General features: G+C 44.6%; 1 protein-coding gene across 2 annotated transcripts in view; it reads right to left on the bottom strand.

The window, feature by feature from the left end:
- Positions 1 to 26198, bottom strand: part of CDH13 (cadherin 13) — a gene marked incomplete at its 3' end in the record, with an annotated part of 902539 nt that overhangs the window by 396080 nt on the left and 480261 nt on the right. For both annotated transcript variants that reach the window (XM_081117876.1, XM_081117875.1), the window contains exon 5: positions 25758 to 25910. In XM_081117876.1, the coding sequence (XP_080974002.1) occupies positions 25758 to 25910 (153 nt within the window). The remainder of the gene's footprint in view (positions 1 to 25757; positions 25911 to 26198) is intronic.

Raw genomic sequence — 26198 nt, 5'->3', positions numbered from 1 at the left:
ATCTCAGGCGTAGCTACTGTCAGACACCAGGCCCTACCAGCCGTGTGGAGCAAGTCAGTCCCCTCCAACTACACTATCATAGGAAGCCTTTTACAGAATCATGAAACAGAAAAACATCCAGCTTGTTCTGATATTTAATAAGGCAACTTTTAAAAACTAAATTTAAACTTGGTTTGACGCCTTTCCTCCAGTTATTTTACTTCCAGGACAAGAACAACTAACAGTAACAATAATAATACTGAGTTAGGGATTTTGCTTCCTTACTGAGAGCTTGCTTACCCTGACCCAGGAGCCGGCTGAGGACTGGGCAAGCGCTACCTCGATCCTCTTAGTGCCTCATGAGCTTGGTACAAGACCTCCTTTAAAAACCAGGACTTAGAAGTTCAAGCAGTTGAAATCTCCCACCCAAGGGCAGATTAGAATTTGAAAACTAGTCCACAAGGCTCCTGAGCCATTATCTTAACTTGGAGCTCCTTGGAGGAGGCACTGTTGACATTTGGGTTAGGAGATCCTTTACTGGGGGCGTTAGGGGGTAGCACTCCCTTCTCCTTTGTGACAATCACAAATGTCTCCAGACACTGCTGAATGTCCCCAGGGGGGAGGGCAATCATCCTTACCCTAGGAGTCTTAATCAATGTGCTTTGGCTGGAATGACAATGTTCACCACTCAGCTACATCACACAACTGCTGCTACACTTGATCTGGCTCAGCCTAAGTCCCCAACAGTCCTTAGCACAAGAAAGGATTCACTTTAAAGAACAGGTATACTTTTAGAATGTTTCCCATAAACACAAGTTTACAATGGTTTTAAGATGATCACCCTTGCTTAATAAGATCTTATTTTCCCCACTTGCATTCATTAGGAAGTTATGGTCACGATTATATTAACCATATGTCCTAATAAATACTTGCCTAAAGATGTAGCAAACACATCTACAGACTAAAGCTCTCTCTTCAAATTTTAAAAATGCCACTCATATCCTAAAATAAAAATATACCTGGGGTGGGGAGACTGACTGGCATGCTTGGCACAGGAGCATAAAGATGTAAAGTGGGGAACCGCCAGGTGGGGATAGCATCAGAGCTGAAAGAACACCATGGATCAGTCCCTGCAGGGTGCACCTAGCCTCTGAGGGTCTTCCTGGGACAAAAAAAAGGCTTGCCCTCTGGGCCTATACGTTGAATGCTTAAGAGCTTAGCTAAATGAGGGGGATGTACCTTTCTGTGTGCGCTGTCCTCAAGCAGCACCAGCTCTAATGTCCCAGCCAGGTAACTTCCAGCAGGGCTCTGATTCCACCACAGAATATGCCTGCTGCTATGATGAAATAGTGCCTCCAGCTGCCACCTGGAGGCAGTCATCAAGGTGGGGAGACAATGTCTCTGTTCCCTAGCAGAGCCATTTACAACTCAGAGGCCTGACTGCTCAGCTAAGATCCTGGACACAGGTGACTCACCTCCCTCCAGATTGGGCCCCACCTCTCACTGACTCCTGATGCTCAGAATTCAGACACTTCTTGGCTGGACCCACCAGGGAGAGGGTACAGAGACAAGGGTCCCATGGCCATGTGGTTGAGAACCTTAGCTTTAGAGATGGACATCCTAAAGCCAGTTCAGTTCCTCGACCTACCACTTGAATGACTGGCCAGTCCTTTAACCTCTAAGAGCCTCAATTTCCTCCTCTGAAAAATGGACCAAGCTATAATCCATGTTATAAGAACCTTGCAAGGATTAAATGGGGGTGTTCATGTAATATACTCAACACAGAGCCTCGTACCTGGTAAGACACTCAAAGGAACAGAGCTATTATATTGTCATTAAACTTTTTATTTGGAAATGGTTGTGTAGATCCACATGTAGTTGTGAGAAATAATGTAGAGAAGTGCTGCATACCCTTACTCAGTGCCCCCAGTGATAACATCCTGCAAAACTATGATGCTGTATTACAACCAGGACATTGACAGGGATACAGTTAAAATACAGAACAGCTCCATCACAGCCAGGACCCCTGCTGTGCTACTATTTTCATGATTCTTGAAAGTCAGCCCTGGTTGCTGAATGTATCGGGGATGGTTGGGCTGAGGGATAAGGGGCAGGGAAAGAACATTCACTATATGGCAGACATGAGAACCATATTTTAAAGTCTCTTTTCCCAGTTTTAAACAGATAAAACATACTGCCATATAATTCAATGCACCTGTTTTGGAAGTCACAGCGAAATCCGAGTTACTGCATGTTAGCATAACAATATTACTGATTTCACAAGGACACACAAGTCAGATCCACAACACTTGAAGCCAGAAATAGTACAGCTTAGAACGTCATTCTAAATAGACTCCTGAGCATGCACAGAGTTAGACCTGTCTCTCTCTGGCTTGGAACCCTCCAGGGGCCCCGTGTGCACTTAGAATGACTCCCAGCTCATAACCTGCAAGACCTGATTAGCAAACAAATCCAAGAGGGAAGTAGGACCCAGGTCCCTCAGGAATTGGAAAATATCAAGCTTCCCCTCCACATTCATCTTGCCTTCTCACCCTCCCCTTTCTACCTCCTCTACCCAACAGCCTGGGGTCCCTGTCACCTGGACTTCTGAAGTGAAGCTGTGGAGACAGAGCAGAACAAAGGACCCAAATATGTGGGTGACATTTAAAGAGCAGCAGCTCTCTTTAAGAATCATCTGTCCTTTAGAAGCGCATTTTATTATTTGCCATGCCAGGGAGTGCACTTAGGCTTCTTGGTTTCTGGACTTGATGTGAAGCATTGTTTGATTGGCCCACTGAAAAGATTCAGAATTATGGGTGGGATGGATACCATGAGTCACAAAAAGTCGATTTCTGTATGTCAGATTAAATTTAAAATAGACCAAATAACTTTTAATTTTTTTCCAGGCTTCATGGAAAATCCTAAAGTTTATTTCAGAGGAAAGTAAACAATAAGCCAAATATTTAAAGGTGAGTTAATTCAGCGTGGTGGTGGTGGGTGATACCCAAAGACAAATAACTTACATGTTTAATGTTTAACAGGCAGTGTTCATTTAGAAATAAAAATAAAAATGGGTTCCATCCTTAAGATGTCCAGAATATAAGAGAAAGGGGAGTAGCCAGATCATGACACAAGAGTAAGCTATCTGCCATATTGAAGCACATACAGAGCTGGACCCTCATCAAACCCTCTTTTAACATTTCCAGCTCTTCACAAATCAGCCACTGTGATCCCCATGTGGAAGCTCAGTCTCCCCAAATGTCCAAGTAAGTTACATCTGGTACAGAACATGTATCCACAGGACATTAAGCCCTTCTCCCAGTGGGCTTAAATTAAATGACCTGCCAGAACCCTCTCTCTCCTTTTTTAAAAAAAAGCCAAAAACAAATCTGTGAACTGGTTCTCTCCTTCTTTCTGAGATGTCAGAGATCAATCTCCAATTCTAAAATTCATAGGACCCCTCTATCCAGAGCTAAAGACCTGTATGTATGTATCCCACATCTATTTTCACCCCTCCCCCAACTCAAATCAAACCTCCTTCCTGGTTCATGCTAATCATAATCCAGGATGCTGAAGCCATTCCAGTTCCCTGTTAGACATGACGTGCAAAGGCACTGAGGGAGAAATGCGCATGAAGAGAATGCTGAGCAGTTCAGCGTGGCAGGAGCAGATGCAGTATATCTGGAAAACAGTAGGAGGGTGGAAGAGTTGAAGAAGGAAGCAGATGGTGAAGGTCCATGTCCCATCTGGACTTATCCTGAAGTCAACAAAGAAGCACTGATGGTTTAAGTGAGGAAGTGATCAGATCCAGTGTAGGCCTCTGGCAGCAACATTGGGGAAAAGTAGAGACAGGTGTTTTAAAGCCGAAGAGGAGAGTCTCACCTCTTCCAGTGAGTCATAATGAAAATTAGAACTGAGAAAGTGATTCTAAGAATGGAACCAAGAAACTGATCATATTGGTTTCATAGATCAAACCAATAGGAATTAGTCATTGCTTCTGAAAGTACACATTCTAGAAGGAAAAAAACACCATAAACAAATGGAGATGAATGAACCATGGAGCAGTGGAGAGACTAAGAAGAATGCCAGGCCAAGGGTAGGGTTAAGAGGTTACAGGATCTCATGGAGTGTAGAAGTCAGCAAAGCAGAAAATCAAAATGAGGCTGCTGAGGATAAGATAAGAGATGTGGTGTTTGTGAATGCAGATAGGAGGAGAAGTCAAGGAAGCAAATAATCACATAACACTCAGATGGGAAAATAGTAATTTACTAACAGAAAAAATACATCTTTTTCAAGAATTCACATAAAAATTGCCCACTGGTGAATCTGCAAAGCTCCCTCTTGGAAATGTTAATGGGAATTGGGTTCCTGTTTTATCAGTGATTCTGAAACTAAAGCATCTGGAGAATGAATTCTAGCCCAAATACCTACCCAGATAAAAGCCTATTCTTAAACTTTGATTGTAACAGTGAATAAGAACTAATTCAGGTTCAGGCAAAAAACGTCCTGGTAATACAAAGAACAAGAACTAGATTAGGTTTTTAACCTGCTGAAAATACATTTAAATTATATCTCAAAATTCAAGATATAACCTTGGTTAGTGTCCCGGCATGAGGAAACAATCTGAATTTACATTTCGAATATAAAAGCTAATTATTTAGTTAACAGATGCCCCCTGATTATAGGTTTGTAAAGACCACAACTAACAATGAATTCTAAGTCTAAATGGGTTTCTCAGATTCTACATTCTGAAGAGGCCAGTTCAGCTTCAGTACTTTTCTCTTATAATACCTCTGATCAATGTCTAGACATTAAATTAACAATTATCTCTCAGTGCTGAAGTGTAAAGTAAAAGATAAATCATACATTTAAAAATTATCATTTCCTGCAATGGATTTCTCCAGTGTTTGACCTTACATTTAACAGGACTGATGTCATCTTCCCACCAAAACTTGTAATCATTTCTTACAAAGCAGAAGCCTTCTAAGATACTCTGACGGGGAGTGGTGGGGTCCATCTCTCATTGAAAAGTATAGACTATTAGACTCCAGCTTAATTCTGGTCAGTTCAGGTTTCTCCTACTTGGTTATGTATGTATGTATGTATGTATGTGTATGTATCTATCAATCAATCACAGCATTTAACCTGGTCTGACCAATGAGGCATAAGGGTACAGCAGGCCTGAGTCAGCTGTCCCTAGGAAGACTGCTCCAAGGTTGGCTCTTTGCTGGCACCTGGAAACTTAGATTTTGGGTTGGTTTCCACTATTCCCTAGTTGTAAGAGAGGCTCACTGTGCCTGACCTGACTGTACAAAATATACATATATATATGGTTTATACTGCACACCTGCTTTCTCTCTGGAAGTTTGGAATTTTGCTACATACCAAGCAGAGGGTACCTAGGTGACCAGCTCCCAGTAAAAACTCTGGGCACTGAGTCTCCAATGAGCTTCTTAGTAGATGTGTCACATGTTGTCATAACCCATTGTTGGGAGAATTAAGCATGTCTTGCGTGACTCCATCAGGAAAGGACCCTCAGGAGCTGGTACTTGGTTTCCTCCGAGCTTCACCCCATGCAGCTTCTTCCTGTGCTGATTGTACTTGGTATCGTTTCACTGTAATACATCTGAGTCATGAGTATGACCATGTGCTGAGTCCATGAATTCTCCTGGAGAATTACCAAAGCTGGGGTTGGCCTTAGGGACTCCGGACACGCACAGTATCCATCAACATCTTGCCAGAAATAGTGCTCTGAGAACACACTTAGTGGAACACTGCTCAATAACATAGATTAATTAAGAGAATGTATGTAAGACACACAGCACAGCTACTGCCAGATAAGATGGGCTCTATAAATACTAGTAATTAATATTGTTACACCAACATTTTTATTAATACTGTAATTCTAAAAAGATAGGAATCTTCCTTGCCACACCTTGAGTATCAGCCATGTGCTCTACACCCTGCTACACACAATAAGCACTCACTAGATGCTTGTTAAATGAATTATTGGGCCTTTATTTACAAAGTGCTGCGCCAACACAGTGGAGGCCACTTAACGCGTGCTGTCTCAGCCCTCTCGGAGCTCACAAATCTAAAACAAACACTATCTGTAAAAGAGCTGCAGATGAAAATACAGACGGAAAACTCAATAAGAAAACAAATGGATGCAGAAAAAGAGAGTGGTCAATGTACTTTCACCAAACAGAAAGCCCGACACTTCTGCTTGTTCCTAATTTCGGAGGCAGAAGTGAGGATGGACTTCAGAATTCTCCGCATCTACAGACATACAGTAGGGGGTCCTGTGAAAGCCTTTCCTACAGAGCTGATAAACCCAGGTGGGAGAAGGCTCCACAGCTGATGAAGATACATTTAAAACGGTGATGATGAGCTTCCAAAATGAAGTCTAAATCTGAGCCAGTTGGGTAAATTGTTTGTTCGATAGATTTCTTGTTCCAGTATAATTTCACTTTCACTGATGCTAAGATCTCATAGATGACCTAAGATCTCTTTAACAACCTTAGATTCCAGCTTGCCCAGGACCAGGCTCCAACAATTACTAGAGATGTCTTGGGTAAGCTTCTTAACCCCTCCGTGCCTCAGTTTCCTCAACAGTCAAATTAAGGTAATCACAATACACACCTCACTGGGTTCATATAAGAGCAAGGAAAGCTGTCCAGATAGTATCTGGTACATAGTATGTGCTTTTGGGGCATACTTCCATCTGAGCCAGGAAAGATGAAAAACCAGCTTAGCCAGGACAAGCGTGCAAGAGGTGTGTGTGTCTGTTTCCCAAGGATGGTGATGTCAATTGGTTACGCTTCTTTCTCCTGGCCATCTGGAGGCAGCCTCAGGATCTTCAACAAAGATCTCTGTTTTGGACTGAATCGTGCTCCTTAATATTTATATATTGGAGCTTTCAAATCCCCCCTGAAATGAATGTATTTGGAGACGTTAGAGGGGTAATTAAGGTCTGATAAGGTTATAAGGGGTGAGGCTCTAATCCCATATGACCTGTGTCCTTACAAAAAGAAGAGACACCAGGGATGCACCCATAGTGAAAGGGCCATGTGAGGACACAGCAAGAAGACAACTGCCTGCAAACCAAGGAGAGAGTCCTCAGGAGAAATCAAACATGTAGATACCTTGATCTTGGTCTTCTGGCCTCCAGAACTGTGAGGAAATAAATATCTGTGGGTTAAGCCCGCAGTCTGTGGTATTCTGCTATGGGAACCTGAGATGACTATAATAGTGCCAAGAAGACAGTCCCCTAAAACAAAACAATCACTTTCTGGGAATTCTCCCAAGTATTGCTACTGTCCCTGAGATGGAGGTATCTGCCTGTTCCATGGGGATCCTCTATTACTGATCTAACTCCCTAAAGCTGCTGTGGATCTTGTGACCAACACAGGTTGGCTCACTCTGCCGGGGCCTCTGCATCACCCTATAAATTCAGCCCATCCCGACTGGACCATTCGCCCCCTCAAAACATACCTGACTTAGAAAACCTTGGTTTGGGTTTACATTGGCTGAAAATCAGAAAATGTCAGAGGAAGTCTTTGAGCACCAGAAGATGACCAAGCTATTTTTCTAATGACTTCTCCACTTGGCATGAGATTTTTCTGGGTCCCCATTCCTCCCAGTCATCTCCACCTCAGTAAATGGCAATCTGCCCTCCCATTTGGCTCAAGACAAAAGTCTCCTAATCACCCTCAATACCTCTTTCTTTCACACCCTACATTTAATCCAGTAGGAAATAGTGTTGCCTCTTTCTTCAAGACACTTCTCACATCCAATCCCTTCTTATCACCTCCACCTTGGTCACTTCAATCCAAGCTCCACCCTCTCTCACCTGGTTTACTGCTAGAGCCACCTGCCAGCTCTCTGCTTCCACTGCAGCCCCCTCAGTCTACTTCCCACAGCCCTGCCAGAATTCCTGGTGCAGGGCATGTCAGATAGCATCCTGCCTCTGCCTACAACCTCAGTGCTTCCCATTTCACTCAGAAGCCAGAGTCCACACACAGGCCCACGTGGCCCTGTATGATCTGCCTCCTCCCCCTGATATCTTCCTTAAACATCAAGCTTACTTCCACCCCAGGGCCTTTTCACTTGCTGTCAGGGCTGTCAAGAAGGGGTCCAGGCCCTGGGGGGGAAAAAAAAGCAAAACACAAAATGGGGACACCCCAACAGAGGCAGAACTGCTAAAAAATATTTCGAAAGGATTTTCCTTCAGCTCCTTCCCAGACTGGGGGAACCTGTCCATTATAATACTCTCTTTCCCCAACCTGGCTGCTGTTCCCCTGTGTGGTTCTTTTTCCCTCCAGATACCTGCATAGCTGCCATCCTTCTCTTTCATCAGGTCTCTGCTTAAATGTGCCCTTGTCACAGAGGCCAGCTCAGACCATCATGTATAAAATAAGATATTGCTCACCCCTTGCTTTCCTCACCCTCACCCTTTTTAATGTTACTTGGGGGGGGGGGGGTTATCATCTCTTGCTGTAAGTTCCCTGAGGGCAAGATCTCTGGGTCACTGCTTAGTGCCTCGAAAAGTATCTGACAGGTAGTAGGAGCTATTGAATTAATGTGTGTGAACGAGTGGGGCAGGTGGAAAAGCTAAGTCCACTTCAAATAAACAAACTCAGTCACAGGAAGTAGATCGACTGGAATGATGACATGCCTGTCTTCTTGGCATGCTGGGAACCCAAGGACCTTTGGGAAAGGTTTACAGTTACGTGCAGCTGCGAGTTAGCCAGCTTGATGCCCCAGCTGGATGGGTCACCAAACACCAAACAAGACCATCCTGGGGTCATGGTGTTGAAGAGAGGCATGCAAACCTAACCATGACAAGGGGATCTTTTGTAGATTAAAAAATATTAATTGCCTTTGGTATGCATTCTGTCTTCAGAAAGGGCTTTCCCTTCTCCCCTTGCACATGAGTGGCAAAGCATCCGGGCGGTAAAGCACTAACTTCATTTCCTCTTCCCATTCATCTTTTTTATTTCCAACTTGAGGAGCTAACCGTGCTGCTCTCCCTCTGCAGTGATAACTTATGACTGAACTACTGCTGATCTCTCACGTTAATGAAACTTCACTCTATTTCTCTTAAGAATGACACGGGTGGGCAGTTAAAAAGCCAGTGTGACAAGGCAGGCTCTGTACTTGGATGGGGAGGGGAAGCATTTGCCCCCAGATCAGCACTGACTCTTGGCTCCTTAAGGTTTCCTTAAGACAGCAACCGAGACACTAGCAGTAGCGCACACAGGGCCTTCTGCAACGACCTGAATTAACCGCGCACTCCAGGCCTCCGCTCTGCTCCTCGCCCCACGCTGAGGATGACAGGGCGCACGTGGTCTTTACAACTGAGGTTCAAACCAAAGAAGACTGTCTCCCTCTACTGTGCTGGGCCTATTTCTTGGATTTAGACAACTTTATATAGAAAGAAGAAAGCACTCAAGAGGGGATACTCAGCGTCTTAAAACATGAATCAAGATTGTTGAATAAACAGTGTGTCTGAAAGATTTCAATCAACCAGCACCCTCAGGTGGCTAAGATGACAGAACCCAGGGTCTTCTCTGCTAGTCCAGCCCAGAACCTACCTAGAACCAACCTAGACAAGAAACAAAAGCCCCTGTGGGGACAGAAACCCACTCACACACACATCTTCCCTAGGATTTCAACTCCTATAGAAATCCCATCTCAATACAGAACAGAGCAGCTCAAACTTAATGGACCAGCTTATGGGGAAAAACAAGACCCATTCCTCAGTCCCCATCTCATTCTCCAGGGGAAGATGAACTCTGTAACCAGAGTTCCAAGGGGAGGGACCACAGGGTGACAGCAAGCTGGTGGACTCTGACACGGGATCATATGGGAAGAAATCCCCATAGTCCTCTGCCCCTGCTTATACAACCCTGAGCACAGTTGTTTCACCTCTCTGAGCCTCGTTTCTTTAAAGCACCACCCATCATGCAAAGCACGGATTAATTACCAATATCAAATGACACACAATGGCCTGGCCGGTGTGGCTCCAGATCCTGGTTTGATTCCGGTCAGGGCATGTGCCTGGATTGTGGGCTCGATCCCCAGTAGGGGGCAAGCACGAGGCAGCCAGTGACTCTCATCACTGATGTTTCTGTCTCTCTTGCCCTCTCCCTTCCTCTTTCTGAAATCAATAAAGATATATTAAAAAAACACACGCACAAAAAAACCACACCGAAGTGGTTATCAGATGCCCAGTTCTGTGCATAAGATGCAGTATCTCATTTCATCCTGACAACAGCTCCAGGAAGTAGGTCCTCACATTTCTTTTTACAGATGTGGAAACTAAGGCTTACAGGTTAAGCAACTTGCCCCAAATTATACTGGTGAGAGGTAAAGCTGATTTTAAAACACAGACCTGTGGGATGCTAAAGATGGCACCTCATGCATGACTTCCTAGGCTGCACTCTCCAAAACAAAAGCCACCAGCCATTTGAAGATTTAAATTTAACTAAATAAAGTTAAAAGATTCTGTGCATAGCTGCATTAGCCACAGTTCCAGTGCTCAATAGCCACCGTGTTGAACTACCCCATATTGGATAGCAAAGGTACAGAACATTTCCATCATTATGGAAGTTCTATTGGACCCACTGGTCTGGTCCTTCTCTGAAATATAAAGGGCTAACCTGTAGGAGGTACTAATGAACGTGAGGTTTAACAATGTCAGAACAGAAGTGGGATGGCTCCTCAGCCTAGCTCCCCTAGGCTAGGTCACAGGGGTTGATCCAGGGTGTGGAGAAGCTGAAGTCTGTGCCATTTGGGGATCCTCTTTAATCAAAAGAATAAAAGTCACAGTACAACAGTGGGTACAGGGCCTCAGAAGGGGCCACCACAAATAGAGCGTCCTGAGTGTCCAGCTCCTGTAGTTTCAGTCACTCGCTTCTGCCTCAGGGGCAAAGGTATATGCATGGGTCACCGGGTTGTGGTCATCAACACATCGCCATGGTGTGGGGGCCCAGCCAGCTTTCTGCTGAGGTGGGCAGGCACTGCTCTTCTACCTTCTCTCAATGGCCACTCTTGTATACTGAACATCTCTCTGGGTTAGAATTTCCTCAAATCGTCACGAGACATGGACAAGTTTCCAAGCTGCCATGGAGAATGTGTGGGACATCCCCTTGGTTTTTTCCCTACCCCCCTCTGCCCTGCCCTCTCCCTGCTTATCTTTACACCTGGGTTTTCCTGTCCTGTCACTCTCCCTTCCCTATGTTTTACTTTTCATGATTTTTCAAAAATTGAGGTAAAATTCAAATAGCACAGAATTAACTGTTTTAAAGTGAACAATTCAGTGGCATTTGGTGCTTCACAATATTGTGCAGCCACTACCTCTGTCTAGTTCCAAAATGATTCCATCACCCCAAAAGGAAACCGTGAGCCCATTAGTAGTCACTGCCTAGTCTCTCCTCCCCCACAGGCCCTGACAACCAATGACAAGCTTTCTGTCCCTATGAATTGACCTGTCTTGGACATTTCATATCACTGGATTCAGACAAGATGTAACCTTTCGTGTCTGGGTCCTTGCACTCAGCATACATACTATACCATGGATCAGTACTTCATTCCTTTTTGTGGCTGAAAAATACCCCACTGTACGTTCAGAACACATTTGTTTATCCATCAGTTCAGGGACACCCTTACCTCTAGATGAGTGGAAACAACTATAAGTTTAAGGAATCTACATTAGTGGAGAAAGTTGATGCTAAACTGTCTCCACAACAGTCTTCCCAAAACAGCTGACCATGCAACCTCTCAGGAAGGCAGGTTGGCACCCAGCAGGCACCATCACACTATTTTGTTCTGCTCCCATTAATTAAAATTTTCTCACCAACATTATCTAAAGTGTGATTTCCATAATGGTTAATAGTTCTTAGAGGAGAACCTTGATTAAAAGGTTTGGTTTTTAAAAGCGTGGAATATGTTGGCTTAAACAAGTTTCTCAACTGCAGGTTTTTAAAACACCTTATTGTATCAAATGTGTACTGTGAATTTTAAAGAAGCAATTATAGTTTTTGAGGTTTCCTAAATTTTCATTGTTTCCCCAGTGGTCCCGAGTGAGCATTTTGTGTGTGTGTGTGAGGGTATCGCTCAGTTCTTATGTTTCCCAGAAAGAGTTTGGAAAAGTTATTCTATATTAATATCTACATCTTCTTTAGTCCATGTAATTGCTGGAGGAGGGGTCCACACACTGCAGAGGTTGGTGATTCTACTGGGCTTAAAATAAGTATATTTAGAATCACTGGTTAAATATCATGAATGCATTTAAAATGCAAATTATTTCTGAATTAATCATATAAGCTGTAGAAAATGTCATGAGTTTGAATTGCAGTTAAATGACAACTCATAACATAACACAATATCCATTTGGAAAATACCTGAATCCTTCAGCACTTCAAAGCAAAGAAGTCTGAGGATTTCAAAGGCAGAGAATTATTTAAAAAAAAGTGTCTTTGAGAAATGTACATTCCAGCATATATTCTCTCTCTCTCTATATATACATATATATATATATATGCGTATGTATATATGTAAACACTTAAAATATAATCTGCTTAAGTGTGCCACATAGTTGGAAATTGTGTTTCTGAATTATATCTACATAATTTTCAATGAAAATAAACTTGCAGTAAATTATCTAGATCTTAAGGTACCAAAGACAAATGGCCTTTGCTGGAATTAGTTTTCCCTCAGGGGTAAGGAAATGGAATTTGTCTTCTGCAATGAGAAAAAAAAATTAAAACCACCACACAATAAAAAATGAGCATGGGTGAGTTCTGCTAGAATCATAGTACTAGTGTTTCTAATTAAGGGGGGTTCTCTAGCCAGGTGGAGCCCTAACAGGCCAAGACTCTGCTGAAATGAGGTCTGGTTGGTTAAGTCAGAGCTTGGCTAGATGGAAGGCTCCCACATTTGAGCACAGAGAGCTCCCAGCAACCCTGCAGGATGGGCTTTACTGCTCTCATTTACACTGGGGTCTCTCAGCAGTGGCACTCCTGGCATTTGGGGATGGATGGTTCTTTGTGGTGGGGGCTGTCCTGTGCATTGTAGGATGCTTAGTAGCATCCCTGGCCTTCCCCCTTGATGCTAGTACCACCCCTCCCCAGTTGTGACAACCAAAATTGTCCCCCAACATTGCCAACTGTCCTTTGGAGGCCAACATCACTCCCCATTGAAAGCTACTGGTTTACAGTGAGCAAACTGAACATTTAAAGACGTGTGACAGAGCCAGGGTGTGGAGCCTGGGCTCTGAAGGAGGTGGCAGTGGGTGTGTCACTTGGCTCTTTCATCTGCCAGCTATGTAACCAGCTTTATTTCTCCACATGAAAAATGCACAAAACATTGCTTGGCCAGCATGGCTCAGCAGTTGAGCATCGACGTACGATCCAGGGGATTGGGATTCGATTCCTGGTCAGGGCACATGCCCGGGTTGCGGGCTCGGTCCCCAGCAGGGAGCGTGCAGGAGGCAGCTGATCAATGACTCTCTCTCATTGGTGTTTCTTTCCTTCTCCCTTCCTCTCTCTGAAATCAACAAAAATATATTTAAAGAAAAAAGAAAATTACACAGAACAATTTCTACTGTCAAGGTTCTTAGGAGGATAAGCTCTTGAGAGGGCGGCAAATGTGTCCTGTTCTTTCTCAAATCCCTCTCGCCTAGAGCAGTGGCCTGGCATGCTAGTGGGCACTTACATTTGAAGACACTGCCCACGAAATGCACTTGATCTGAGCCTGATACAGTCAGTATGTAGTGGGGCTTGGCTGTTGCTATTTTGTATAAGTTGCACTGGGGGAGGAACCTGGACTTGGAGCTGTCGGGGGAGTCCAACGCTCAGGTGCTTTTCTCTAAAGTGAAGACTAGTTCAAGGTCAGGACTAGGTGTGCTGGTACCTGCCAACTTAAGCTAAGTAATCAATACTCCATCCAGTCCTCCTGCCTCTCAGTGGATAAGAGCGCTTCAGAGCAGGTCACTAATTAGGGCTCACTTCATGCTAAGTGATGGATCCGAAGTAGCTGAGTCTGAGACTGCTCCAAACACAGATGAAAATCAAGTGTCTGACCATTCCCTGAGTCTCACATGGTCTGAAGAAAATGATCATGATGACACTTCAGGGAAATGAGGAAAGTGTAAAAGAGGCCTGGACATTTGTGCTCTGGTAGGAAAACACATGAGAGAGGTGACAAACTGCCTCCAGCCCTTAAGAGAGAACCATCAAGGGTCCACTGAGAGTTACCTATCTAGTTATCACCCTATTTGCAGCCAACAGAAGAGGGGAGCCCCTTGCTCATGCTGCTGGCTATACCATCATCCCCAGGTTCTGGAGGTGACTGTAGCTGGGGTGAAAGGTTAAGATCACCTGTTACCAGCTGTGTGATTTTGCATAGCCCACTCTATGCCTCTATAACCTCATCAACAACAGGAGGTGCAGTGACAGGTAGACTAATGGCTCTCCAGAATTTCCACATCCTAATGCCTAGAACCAGTGAATATGCTAGGTCACATGGCAAAAAGGAATTGCGTTGCAGATAGAATTAAGGCTGCTAATCAGCTGACTTTAAAATAATGAGGTTTAAAGTGGGTCCCATGTAATCACAGAGTCCTTAAAAGGGGTAGGGAAGGGGTGGAGAGAACCAAAAAGATGTGGTCAGTGTCAGGGTCAGCTCACCACTGCTGGCTTTGAAGACAGACCACGGCCAAAGCATGTGGGTGGCCTCTAGAAGCTGGAAAAGGCCAGGAATCTAATTCTCTCCAGAGCCTCCAGAAGGAATCAGCCCTGTCTTTGGATGCCTTCATTTTATTTAGCCCAGTGAGATCCATATTTGACTTCTGGCCTCCAGAACTGTAAGATAACAAATTTGTGTTGTTTTAAGCCACCAAGTCTGTGATAATTTGTTATGGCAGAAATAGAAAACTAATAAAGGTACATAACTCATTGAGTCAATGTAAGAATTACTGTCCATAAAGGCTGAGCAAAAGCCACAAAGCGTCATTATTATCATGTTGTTATTGTGTTACTCAGAGTAAGAGGCAGGTGTAGCCCACAGGTAGGACAGCTCCTACAGGCAGCTCAGGCCTGCACACAGCCTTCTGAGCAGTGGTCTGAGGGGTGAAAGGCCAGGGAAAAGAAACGATGATAAACTTCATCTTGTACGCTACACCTGCACAGTCATTCCCCCTTTGCAAAGCCTTTTTCAACTACTATTTCATTAACTCAGGAAGCAGTGTGCCGGTGAACCCGGGCAGTCCCTGCGCTTGTTCTGGGAATGTGTGTTCACTGTGAGCCTCCATGAAAATGCCTCTGGGGAGCCTGTCCCTGAATGGACTTAGCTCACCTCTGGGCCAGCTCACATGGCCATCATATAAGGATAACACACATTTAGCCTTTCCTCTGAAATCTCCCTTTTGGGGACCAAGATGTCAAAACTCTCAAAATCAGGTTATCGATTCCCGAGGGATATGAGGGCCCATCTAGTCCAGGGGTCTGCATACATTTTCTGTAATGTGGCAGAAAGACTTCTGGCTTCAAGGGCCACACCGTTGCAGCTATTCAACTCAGCTGTCGTAGTGTGTCAAGTTCATGATGAGGCTCTGCGTTAAAAACTCAAAAGGAACAGAAAATGTATTCATAAATAATTGTGAAATGCCAGTCACCCAATTTCCTGAGCTTTTATGACCAGCTGGCCAAGACCTCCGCCTCAGATCTACCACATTTACCTGTGCTATCCCCCAGGAGTTCCTCATCAATGGAATGCGGACCCAAGCCAGAGGGCTATGACCAGCTTCCAAAGAGCACAGAGCTCTCCTCCTGATCTCTTACCGTCAAACGTGGCCCACCTGGTCCCATTAGCACTACTTGACAAGAGAAGCCATCACTTAATGAGGATGCGTTCTGTGTGTCAGCTTTCACTTTAGTCCACCTTTGCAGTGCCTGGTCTGGCATACTGAACAGGGTTGAGTTAGGTCCCCGTTGCACGCAGGGAATGAGCACCCACAAGTGACAAGGCACAGTTAAGTCCTTTTTACAGAGTATTTATTTTTTCCAATAAGATACCAGAAAAGATGGCCTTTGTTTAAAAGAGCCCATTATGCAAACTTCTCAACTTTCAGAAGAAAGAAAAATACTATGGAAATGATTTTTCGGCATCTAATGCCTTACTGCAAGGCAAAGATAAGCCTTCTTCATAATAAAGTTCTTAAAACAGATGCCAATCAAATGCATCAACAGCTAACAGCTCGGGCAACTGTGTTTAATAAATAATTTCGAGATAGCCCACTGATAAACCCCTAGAGAAGAAAGAGCTAAAAGCTTGGAATTTTAACAGAATGTTCACTTGGCCTGGAGATTGAGCCAGACTAAGTGGGAAGGACAGACAACACATAAAACACCCCACCCCACCCCACGCCACACACGGATTCAGAATGAAAAGTTTACTGGTTACTCTGTCCAGGAGAGCACTTTGAGGCTAAGCTTGGGGAAGGTACAGCTTTATCTTTTCTCTCTCTCCCCCAGCACCTGGTACATAGTGGCGTCTCAACAAATGAATGCATTATTGAATTAATTTCTATTTAATGACAATTTAAATGTTACTGCTGACATTTTGTGAATGTTGTTATTGCTCAAACAAATCTTCCTAAATGCAAATTAGATGTCATTCCCTTGCTGAAAACCCTCCTAGGCTTCCTTAGAATAAAATCCAACTCCTTATCCTACCCTGCAAGGCCTGGCAGTACCTGGCCCCCGATTTTCCATCTCACCCCAAAGTACACTTTGTATCTTTACTGTGAGTTTGGGTTCACCTCCCGTCTTCCTTGGTGAGAATGGCCAGATATGTGCTCCTCTGGCTTCAGCAACCCATAGACAGGACTCCCCACCTCCCACTTGTCCTCAGTTCTCTGCCAGCAACCAGTCTGTGCAAAACCCAGATGTGATCATGTCACTCTTCAGCCTAAAATCCTGTGACATCTGCCCGTCACCAAGGGGTATCATGTCTAAGCTGGGCTGCTGGACGGGTGCTGCCCCTGAAATGCACTCATCCTGGTGGTCCCAAGTTGCCTATCTGTAAGTGTTTTCCCATTTCCCTCTTACTTCCCCGGGCTGGGAGAGAAGGCTCAGTGGGGAAGTGTGCTCCTCCATGCTTTTCTTCTTATTCTGGGGTTTTGCCCACAGACTCTCCCAGTTTCAAATCTATAGTGATGAAGCAATCTGCTCTAATTAAACATTAAGCAGTGGGCCGGCCAGAACTGAGATGGGTAACCCATCAGTCAGCAGCTCCCCAGCCTCAGATGAGGACCATTTGCTTTTATATCCTATCACAGGGCCTCAGGGTTCTGACCTGCTCAAGAGGAGCACAGTCCCCATTATGACATTATTCCTCAGGTATTTAGTGGGAGGGCCAAGGCTGGCTTCACAAGGGCCCCTGGGTCAATGTCAGCTTCTTCCTCCCTTGTCTGGGCCCCCAGAGAGCTTCACCATGGTGACCCACCCCTAGTTTCCAACTCTTCTCTTGCCAAAGTGCTGTAGGAGTCTCTGGGTGGGGAGAGGGTTCACTGTCCAACTGCATCACCTTCTGACACTTGGCCTCACAGCCACAGTGCTCGAACCCAGAATCTTACCCGGTCTTTGGTGACAGGTTTAATTAGCTTCTGGTCCTCACATCCATCTTTGCACGTTATCTCAGAAAAACATTTTCCCCCATTTTCTGACCTCCAACCCAGGAGTGTCAAACCCCCAAGGGCGGGAGGACAGCCTCTTTCTATCTTCTCTTGCTCCTCTCTCCTCCTAGGCCAGGCCTCAGACAAACTCCTCCTTCCCTGCCCTGCTCATTTTTACCAAGTGAAAAGAAATCTTTATGCCTATTGATGAATGCAAATACTGAAGGGTGAGTGGTGAGTGGATGTCTGCTCTGTGCTTGCAGGATCTGGACCCAGAGGCTTTGGCCACAATATCCATTATTGCCAGATAATGAAATATCAATAATGTATTTTCAGTAGTTAGCCAATTATTTAACTTGCTCTTATTTGTAAATTCTGCAGGTTAGATAAAATGAGTCTAACGGCCCTTGAAGTTCTGATGTGTTGTGATTCTTCAGCACCTTAGAGAAAAAAATGCCACCAAGTCATTTGAAAAAGCAGCCATGATGAAGATTTGGTTGTAGTAAGAAAACTAAAGCAAGAAAAAACCCGATCATCACACGCTTATTCATTCCATGAACATGTGGCAGGCCCAGCCCAGGGGCCAGGGGCCTTGGAAGCCAGGCCCAGTGTGGGGAGGGTGCGGGGAGGGCGAAGTCGAGGGAGGGCACAGGTACCTGCCAAGATTCAACTTAAACCTCTTGCAAGCTGATGACCTCTAGGAAGATATGTTGACATCAACCTGAGTGAAGCAGCAGCTTTGCTTAGTGGACCAAATAATCAGTCGGGAGCACCTCGGCACTCTAATCCCGGTCTACAGCTGCCTCGACAATGTCGTTTAACTTCTTCATGCCTCAGTTTCACCAGCTGCACCTGACAGATAAGGCAGGCTGCAAAATGAAGTGCCTGGAAAGGTGAGGAGCCCAGCTGGAGAGAGTCAGATGGAGATGCTCGGAGGTACTGGGGTAGGGAGAGGCGGTGGCCAAATCCTGAATCATTTTTTTCCTAAAGTGAGTCAGAAGACAATCTGTTCATTTGTTTATCAAATTCTGCTTCTCTGCATTTCAGTTTTTTAAGAGCTTGTGTCAAAAGCGACATCGGAAAGTTGTTAGTTTAAGACATTTGCTCAGAGTCCAGCAGTTTATTGAGGGGAAATAAGATCTTTGATTTTCTACTAAGTGCTAAAAAGTCCTACGTATATTATCTCATTTGAAGCTCATAAGAGACCTACCTGGTTGATGTCATTGTCCCCACTCCTAACTATGAACAAACTGGGGCCCAGACGAGTTATATTAACTCAGTGGTTCTCAAACTTGGCTTCACAGTGAAAACACCTGGAGAGTTTCATAAACATACTGATGCTTGGTCCAAGTCCAAGATATCCTAATTTAACAGGTATGGAGAGCAACATGGTCATCAGGGGCTTTAAAATCTCCCCAGATGATTTTAGGGTGCAGCAAAGTTTGAGAACCATAAATAACTTACTCAAGCTTGTACATCTAATAAGGCCAAAGAGCTGGTTCTGCTGACGCCAGGGCCAGCATCTTCCTATCAGGAATCATCTTTGCCTGTACTGGCTCAGATCTTCTGAAGACACTTTCATCTCCAGCCTAAAAGGCTGGCTCCTGAGAAATAGCAAACGCCCAGTCATGTGGCTTTCAACAGTCATCCAAAGTCTAGACAGGGTGGAGCAAAGCAGCCAGGGACAAATGTGCCCAGCTCTTAGGCGCCATTAACGAGACAAAAACAAAGACAGTTTTGAAGAATATAGATTGGATACAGAGGGTGTTCAATTGCTGTACCGGAACACCTGGAGAAACAAGCCCCTTTGAGGCACAACTGTATTACCCCAGCAGCACTGTAATGGAATTGGTTCAAAGGCCACTTTCACTGAGGCAAATGAATGAATCAAGCCAGCTGCAGGGGTGTTAACACTTAAGAGTGTTTTTTAGACCTGGGGTTCTCAAATGTCAGCGAGCATCAGAACCACCTACAAAGCCTGCTAATGCCCAGAATGCGGGGCGGAGTTTCTTATCCAGTAGGTCTGAGGTGGGAGCCTGAGAATTTGCGTTTGTAACAAGTTCCCAGATTCTGATGCTGGTCTAGGGGTCCACATTTAGGTGATTTCCTTCTACGATGTGACACTAACATCTAACTGTGTAACTGCTAGCTGGATCCTGGCAACTGCTTTCACCTCCATTTCATCTGCAAGAGCTTCTACATGAGGTGATGGCTCCCCAACACTTAGTGGCTGTGCTGAGCGCTGCCCTCACACACCCTGCTTACTAACCACAGCAGCACCAGGAGATGGGGCGGCAGCCTCACCCTCTTTCTAAAGATGAGAAAACAGAGGCTGAGAATGGAGTAACTTGCCAAAAATGCCAGGGCAAACCATGAAATGACCAATAATCACTTATAAAAATGGCAGCTTCATATGGTCACAGAGTCAAGATTCTAACCTCAGTAGGTCAGATTCCAAAGCCTGCTTTAACCCAAGTTCTGTGTCTCCTCCCAATTAGGGCTCTTTCCTAGGCCATGTGTGTTACTGATGGGACCATAATGCCACTGGAAATTAAGATCATAGGTGTGAAGCCACACTCTCCCAAGCATGGACTGGCTACCTGCTCTCAGGTAGCTATGCCCACCACTGGCTGCCTCTTAAAATAAAATTGTACTGATGACTTGGTGATGTGGTTGATGACAACACCCACCCCAGGCCCCTTAGAGCCCATCACATAATCTAGCTTCTTCCCTGCCCATGTCTTACATGAGACTTGGAGATGGAAATGGGGGACATAAGGCAGCAGCTCTGCTTGGGGATCAGATTTGCTGGAAAGCATGGAGTCAGAGTCACCCAGCTCTTCTGGATGGCCAAGGCAGGGTTGCCACCACCCCATTCTGATTACCAAAGGAGCAGAGTACAACAAGAGGTGGCAGCAGTGAGGGCTCCTCTAGAAAAGGATTCTCAGCTGGGGCAATTCTGCCCCGTGGAACAATTGGCAGTATTTGGAGACATTTTTAAAAAAATGTTTTTATTTTCAGAGAGAGGAAGGGAGAGGGAGAGAGAGAGAAATATCAATGATGAGAGAGAATCATCGATCAGCTGCCTCCTGCACGCCCCCTGCTGGGGATAGAGCCTGCAATCCGGGCATGTGCCCTGACTGGGAATCGAACCTTGATCTTCAGGTTCATGGGTTGATGCTCAACCACTGAGGACACCAGCTGGGCTGGAGACATTTTTAATTGTCAAGGCTGAAACTGGGATGCTATTTGCATCTAGTCGTCAGAGTCCAGCTGAGCTTCTAAACACGATGCAACATACAGGCCAGACCCCATAACAAAGACTCACCCAGCCCAGAATGTCAGTAATGCTGAGTTGAGAACCCTGTCCTAGAACAGTATCCTGTATGGCGGGGATTTCCTGTGGCACCATCGTCTGGTCGTACTGCACATGAGCCAGGCCTGGGGTCCTTCTGCTGATTCTATAAACTGCTGTGCCCTTTAATAAATCCTTTTCTTTGCACATCAGTTGAGAGGATTTTGTGGACCACCACCAAGAATCCCAACTAAGAAAGAGGACCACGGGGGAGACCAGGCTGGACAATGAAGGATGCAGCTTGTCCCTGAAGCAAGGGCTGGGGGAGCGTTCCAAGCACAAACATTACCAAGGGCAGTACAGCTTGACCAAGGTGATGCATGCATGGTCCATGTGTAACATGGAAATCACTGTAAATAGGTGGTCACCTGAAGAACTCTAATCGGGGTAAATCTACGCCTTCTAGTTGTCTTACAATCATTAACATTATGATACTTGTATTTCTGCACAAGAGCAGCATTTTTCACTTTGATGTACTTTCTGCCTAATTGTATTGGAGACACATTTAGGTTAGAATTAGGGCAGAGCCATATGAGTGAAACACACACACACACACACACACACACAAGCCACGATACCCTGTCTGCCAGGGGTAACACACTTGACCACAAAATCCAAATTTGTGCAAAAAAATGGCTCAAAGGACAACAAACCATATCCCAGAAAATGTGAACAAATACTCAGAAGGAGGTAATGAAATCCTGCTCATGTTCTGAGGCCAGGAACACAGGTGGTTCCAGGTACCAGCTCTATAATTGAGAATGATAAGAGTATTAGCTCATTTTATGAAGATTAAATGAGATGATCATTTAGGTATTCAGCATGGAGCCTTGGCACGTTGTAAATGCTCAGTAAATGTTAACACCAACATTAATAACAATAATATATCTTGGGAACCGCTTTGGCCCTCAGCTAAAGCAGTGGTAAAGACAAGAGAATAAATCAGTTTCACAGGGTGGTGCATGTAGAACTCTAGGGAGTTCTTGGGTATTTAGTAGGTGCTCAATAAATGTTAGTTCTTCCTCTCCTTTCATGTGCTCCTTTCTTCTCCCACCCAGTTCTGACATTCTCAGTTCTCGATGCATCTCCCACTTTGGACAACAGCTCAGAGTGAAGGTCTCCTGCCCATGACACCAGCCCACTACCACAGCCCTGCCTTGTTTTACCTCTGCCCCTGCTGAGCCCAGCCCAAACCCTCCACCACCTCCCTCCACCTGCCTAACAGACTGCCTCCCATTCCACTCCTGTCCTCCCATATTGACAAATCTGCATCCAGCAGATTATATTCACAGTGTGAGGGAATCATTACCACCTGCTAATATTTTTATAGAATTTCATAAACTTGGTCATTCATGAATCCTTTACAGTACTTTATTCCAATGAAGAGTTCACAAATCATTCAAATGCTGGCAAAATGCATAATAATGAGTAATATTTCAGGAGGCTTTGCATTAATATGTCAGCTTCCGATACTGTAAGAGCTAAATTATTTTGCTGGGTGCCACTTTAGGTCAGAAGCTTGGAAAGCCCTTTTGGGAGCTGGGGTAGGGAGAGTGGGCAAGTGGCAGGGGGTCATGGAAAGGGATGATGTTTAAGAAGAAATAGATCATTTAGCCAGTTAGACTCCCCTTCCCAGGCCCACTAAGTGGGGTTCCTGGGAAATAGGCCTAGGAATTTACAGAGTTGAGTTGGGGGTAAAATGGGAAGACATGTTTCCTAGTGATTGAAAATGCAGGGCTCTGGAGGTGGAGAGAAATGGATATGAATCCCAGATTCAACACATACCAGCTGGGAGACCTTGAGAAAGTCATTTAACAGTTATTTGCTTATCTGAAAAATGGTGTTACCATCTACTTCTTAAGTTTCTTGTGTGAAATGGATTAAATAAGAGAACATATACGAAGCATTTAGCACAGTATCAGCCACACAGTGTTCAATAAACAGCAGCTTTAATGATGATGCACGTGGGGGCCAAGGACAAATTTACCCCAGATTAATTCTTACTGTGCAAGTCCCCTCGGTTTAGTTCAAAAGGCTTTCTCGTTGGATCCGGGAACTGCTAACACAATAGTGTGGACTTGCGTGTGAATAGCATTTTACTTTAAAAGAAACAACACTGGAGCAATTACAGTGGCAACCCATTCGCCCACATGCTCTCTGCTTTTTAAAGTTGCAAGAGGGGGAACTGAAATGTGGGAATTGGAGACCTAGGATGCAGTTCTTTGAAGAAGCACATTGGCTACCAACCATAATGACCAACCATGAACACGATGGATCTAAATGTACTACTAAGATAGTAAATTATTTCTAAACAGGCACTCAAAATGGACTGGAATTGTAACATTCTTGTGCTCAAAGTATATTAACAAGTACTCATTAAATCTAGAAACAGGAGAACCAAGCACAGAGCAATAGGGGACTTTCCTCAGCAAGGACATGAAGAAAACTGAACAAAGGCTGAATTAAAGAGTGGGAGGCAGGGGGAAAGCTGGCATTTGAAACTGGACCCTCGTGAGGCTAGTGAGGAGTGGCTCAGAACCAGGCTGCAGTGTGGCCATTGCCACCCTGGTCCTCTCGTAAGACACGGCACCAGTTCCCACTGAGGCCGGTCCTGATCTATGGTGCCCAGAAGTCTCTCTCTGAAGGTGAAAGGACTCCCAAAAGGAGGACTTTAATTTTTAAACCACTTTTGGATCCCACAAACATCAGACAGCCATAGATGCATCGAAACTCTTTTTCAGTTCCTCAAACAGTTCCTCTGGTTTCTACCAAAAAGTCGTCTTTCAGCCTCTCATTCACCTTCTCATTCCTGGCAACCAGCCTTTCCCATTTTCTCTGATTCATACTCATCCTATTTCAGGCTACAGAACACTCCCAAGAAGATCTTTATTGTTTACCTTGTACCTCTTTAATCCACGGGGGAGTTCTTGAGATCCAGCTTCATCCAGGAATCTCTCTCTCATACTTAAAAGAGGGGCAAGAAATGCCATGGTATTTGGTTCATGTCAGAACAGAAGAAAAAACCACAAGTGTGCAGTATCAACCTTCTCATGGTTGAAGGCTGGAAACCAACATTAAAAACGTGCGGAACTTAACTAGAACATTAAAAAATATTCAGGAAAAACCTAATAAAAGTAGCTATGACTTATTGCTACATCCTCAGCTAAACATTTTAAAAAATAATTTTATTTCATCTTTTATAGTCCTAGAGGTGACAGGACTATGCTCACTTTGGATGAGAAGCAAAAGATCAGAATGGGTAAGTGGGTTGCCTGAGATCACACAGCTCAGCAAATAGCAGTGCTGAGATTCGAATAGGAGTTGGTTACCCTAGAGCTCTCCATCGTCATCGCTATGCTACAAGATTATAAAATTTACCGCTCCTTAGCCTTGTGTCTGAAAATTAATGGATATTCCAATTACAGGCATGGGAAGAGAAGAGGGCACCTACCCATGTCAGCTGCTGGTTTTTCCTGCAGCAGCTGGACACTCTCAAGGCCAGTGGACTGGGATTTTCTGAGGACACCAATATTTTGTTTCTATAACAACCAGATTTCCCCCAGGTTTGCACTACGGACTCACTGTCCACCCTTTGGCAATCTCTGACAGATGGAATTCCCTGCAGATGCTCCCAGCATCTGCCCTTTGGCAAAGCTTCTGAGAGGCAGACCAGGGAGGCATCCTCCTCCCCCAAGGACCCAGGACTCTTGAGCACATGGCTTAGCATGAGGCATGCTGGAGGATGGGGATTCCACACACTTCCCTCATGCCACTATATCTGTCCGGCACTTTAACACCTCCAATGCCCTCACACTACCTTCTCACTGAAACTCACAGCAATCCAGCTGAGTAGGTAGCAAGTGTTACTTGTGTTTTATGGTGGGACTGACCTCCAGCCTATATGAGATGTATTGCTCACCCCAATATTTGAGTGCAACCATGTTGGTCTCTGAGTCCTGAATGGGTATCAACTTCTGAAACTATCCTTTCACAACTAGTTTTTTATTCTCCATATAAAAGTAATTTAAGTACATTGTAGAAAAAAGAAAACTGAAATTAAAAATCAATAACACCCAAACCCAACCATCAACCTTAGATTTTTCTTGCATCGTATGTCTTCCCAAATGTACCTCCATCACGATATGTACAAACACTTGATTTGTAATGAGGACGCCATATGTGTTTGTTTCCATTCAACGTCTTGAATCTCCCCCATATAAGTAGAATTTCTTTAAAAGTATTTTAAATGGTTGTATACAACTTCCTTGCAAAATTGTGCCTAATTTAACTGCCTTATTGCTAAATATTTAGCACTTGATTTCATTTATGGATCACATCCTGCTTTAGCATCATTGTATAAAAGTCCAGTTAAATTTCCTCCTATTTCCTTAGGACAGATTTCTAGAACTAAAATGACCAGGTCCAAGGGTTTACACCTTTTACTGCTCTGAAAAGTCAAAGCTGCCCTAAGAGTTCTGATCTCCTCTGAGATACCCCCAGAGCCCCTCTTCTTGCTTTCCAGTGCCCAAAATCTCACGCAGGCCTAGGGGCTCCAATGACAAGATAGGAGCCCTCATTGTTGCCCTGTTGGGGTTCAACGCCACACAGATCTCACAGAGACATACTTAAAAGTCGTACAGCCCTGGGTTTGATGAAGCACAGGCATAATGAGCTCAGTGGGAAGAAAGCAATCGTTGACAAGCACAGCTCTTCATGCAGGATGGGCACTTGAGGGGTACTCACTTGATAAGTAGCAATCGCTTCTCTGTCCAAGGTCCGTGTCACGGAGATGCTACCTGTGTTCTCATTGATTCTGAAAATCCCTTTAGGCTCTTGATCTACTCCCTTTCCAGTGAGCCGGAACTTGGACCCTTCCGGTCTGTCACTATCGACTACCTGGTCAGGAAAAGAGAGTGACATTTAAGACTCTGGCATACCGAGCACATTACAAACATACCTCAGTGACCAATCCACTAGTCACAGGTGCTAACACAAAGGTGCCTGAGGAACTCAAGTAAAGCAGCATCACCAAAGATATCAACGATGCTTAACACCTTTCATCCTGACATGCAAATCTTTGCAGCTCACAGCTGGGGAAGCTCACCGGGACTGCAGTGATGGATCTGGGAGGGAAATAACTCCAGCAAGTTCAACGTTGGACATTTATATTATTTTTAACTCTCA

Source organism: Miniopterus schreibersii, assembly GCF_964146895.1.
Source record: "Miniopterus schreibersii genome assembly, chromosome: 18".
Lineage (NCBI taxonomy): Eukaryota > Metazoa > Chordata > Mammalia > Chiroptera > Miniopteridae > Miniopterus > Miniopterus schreibersii.
The sequence above is the reverse complement of the archived record's forward strand: the minus strand, read 5'-3'. Positions and strand labels throughout refer to the sequence as shown.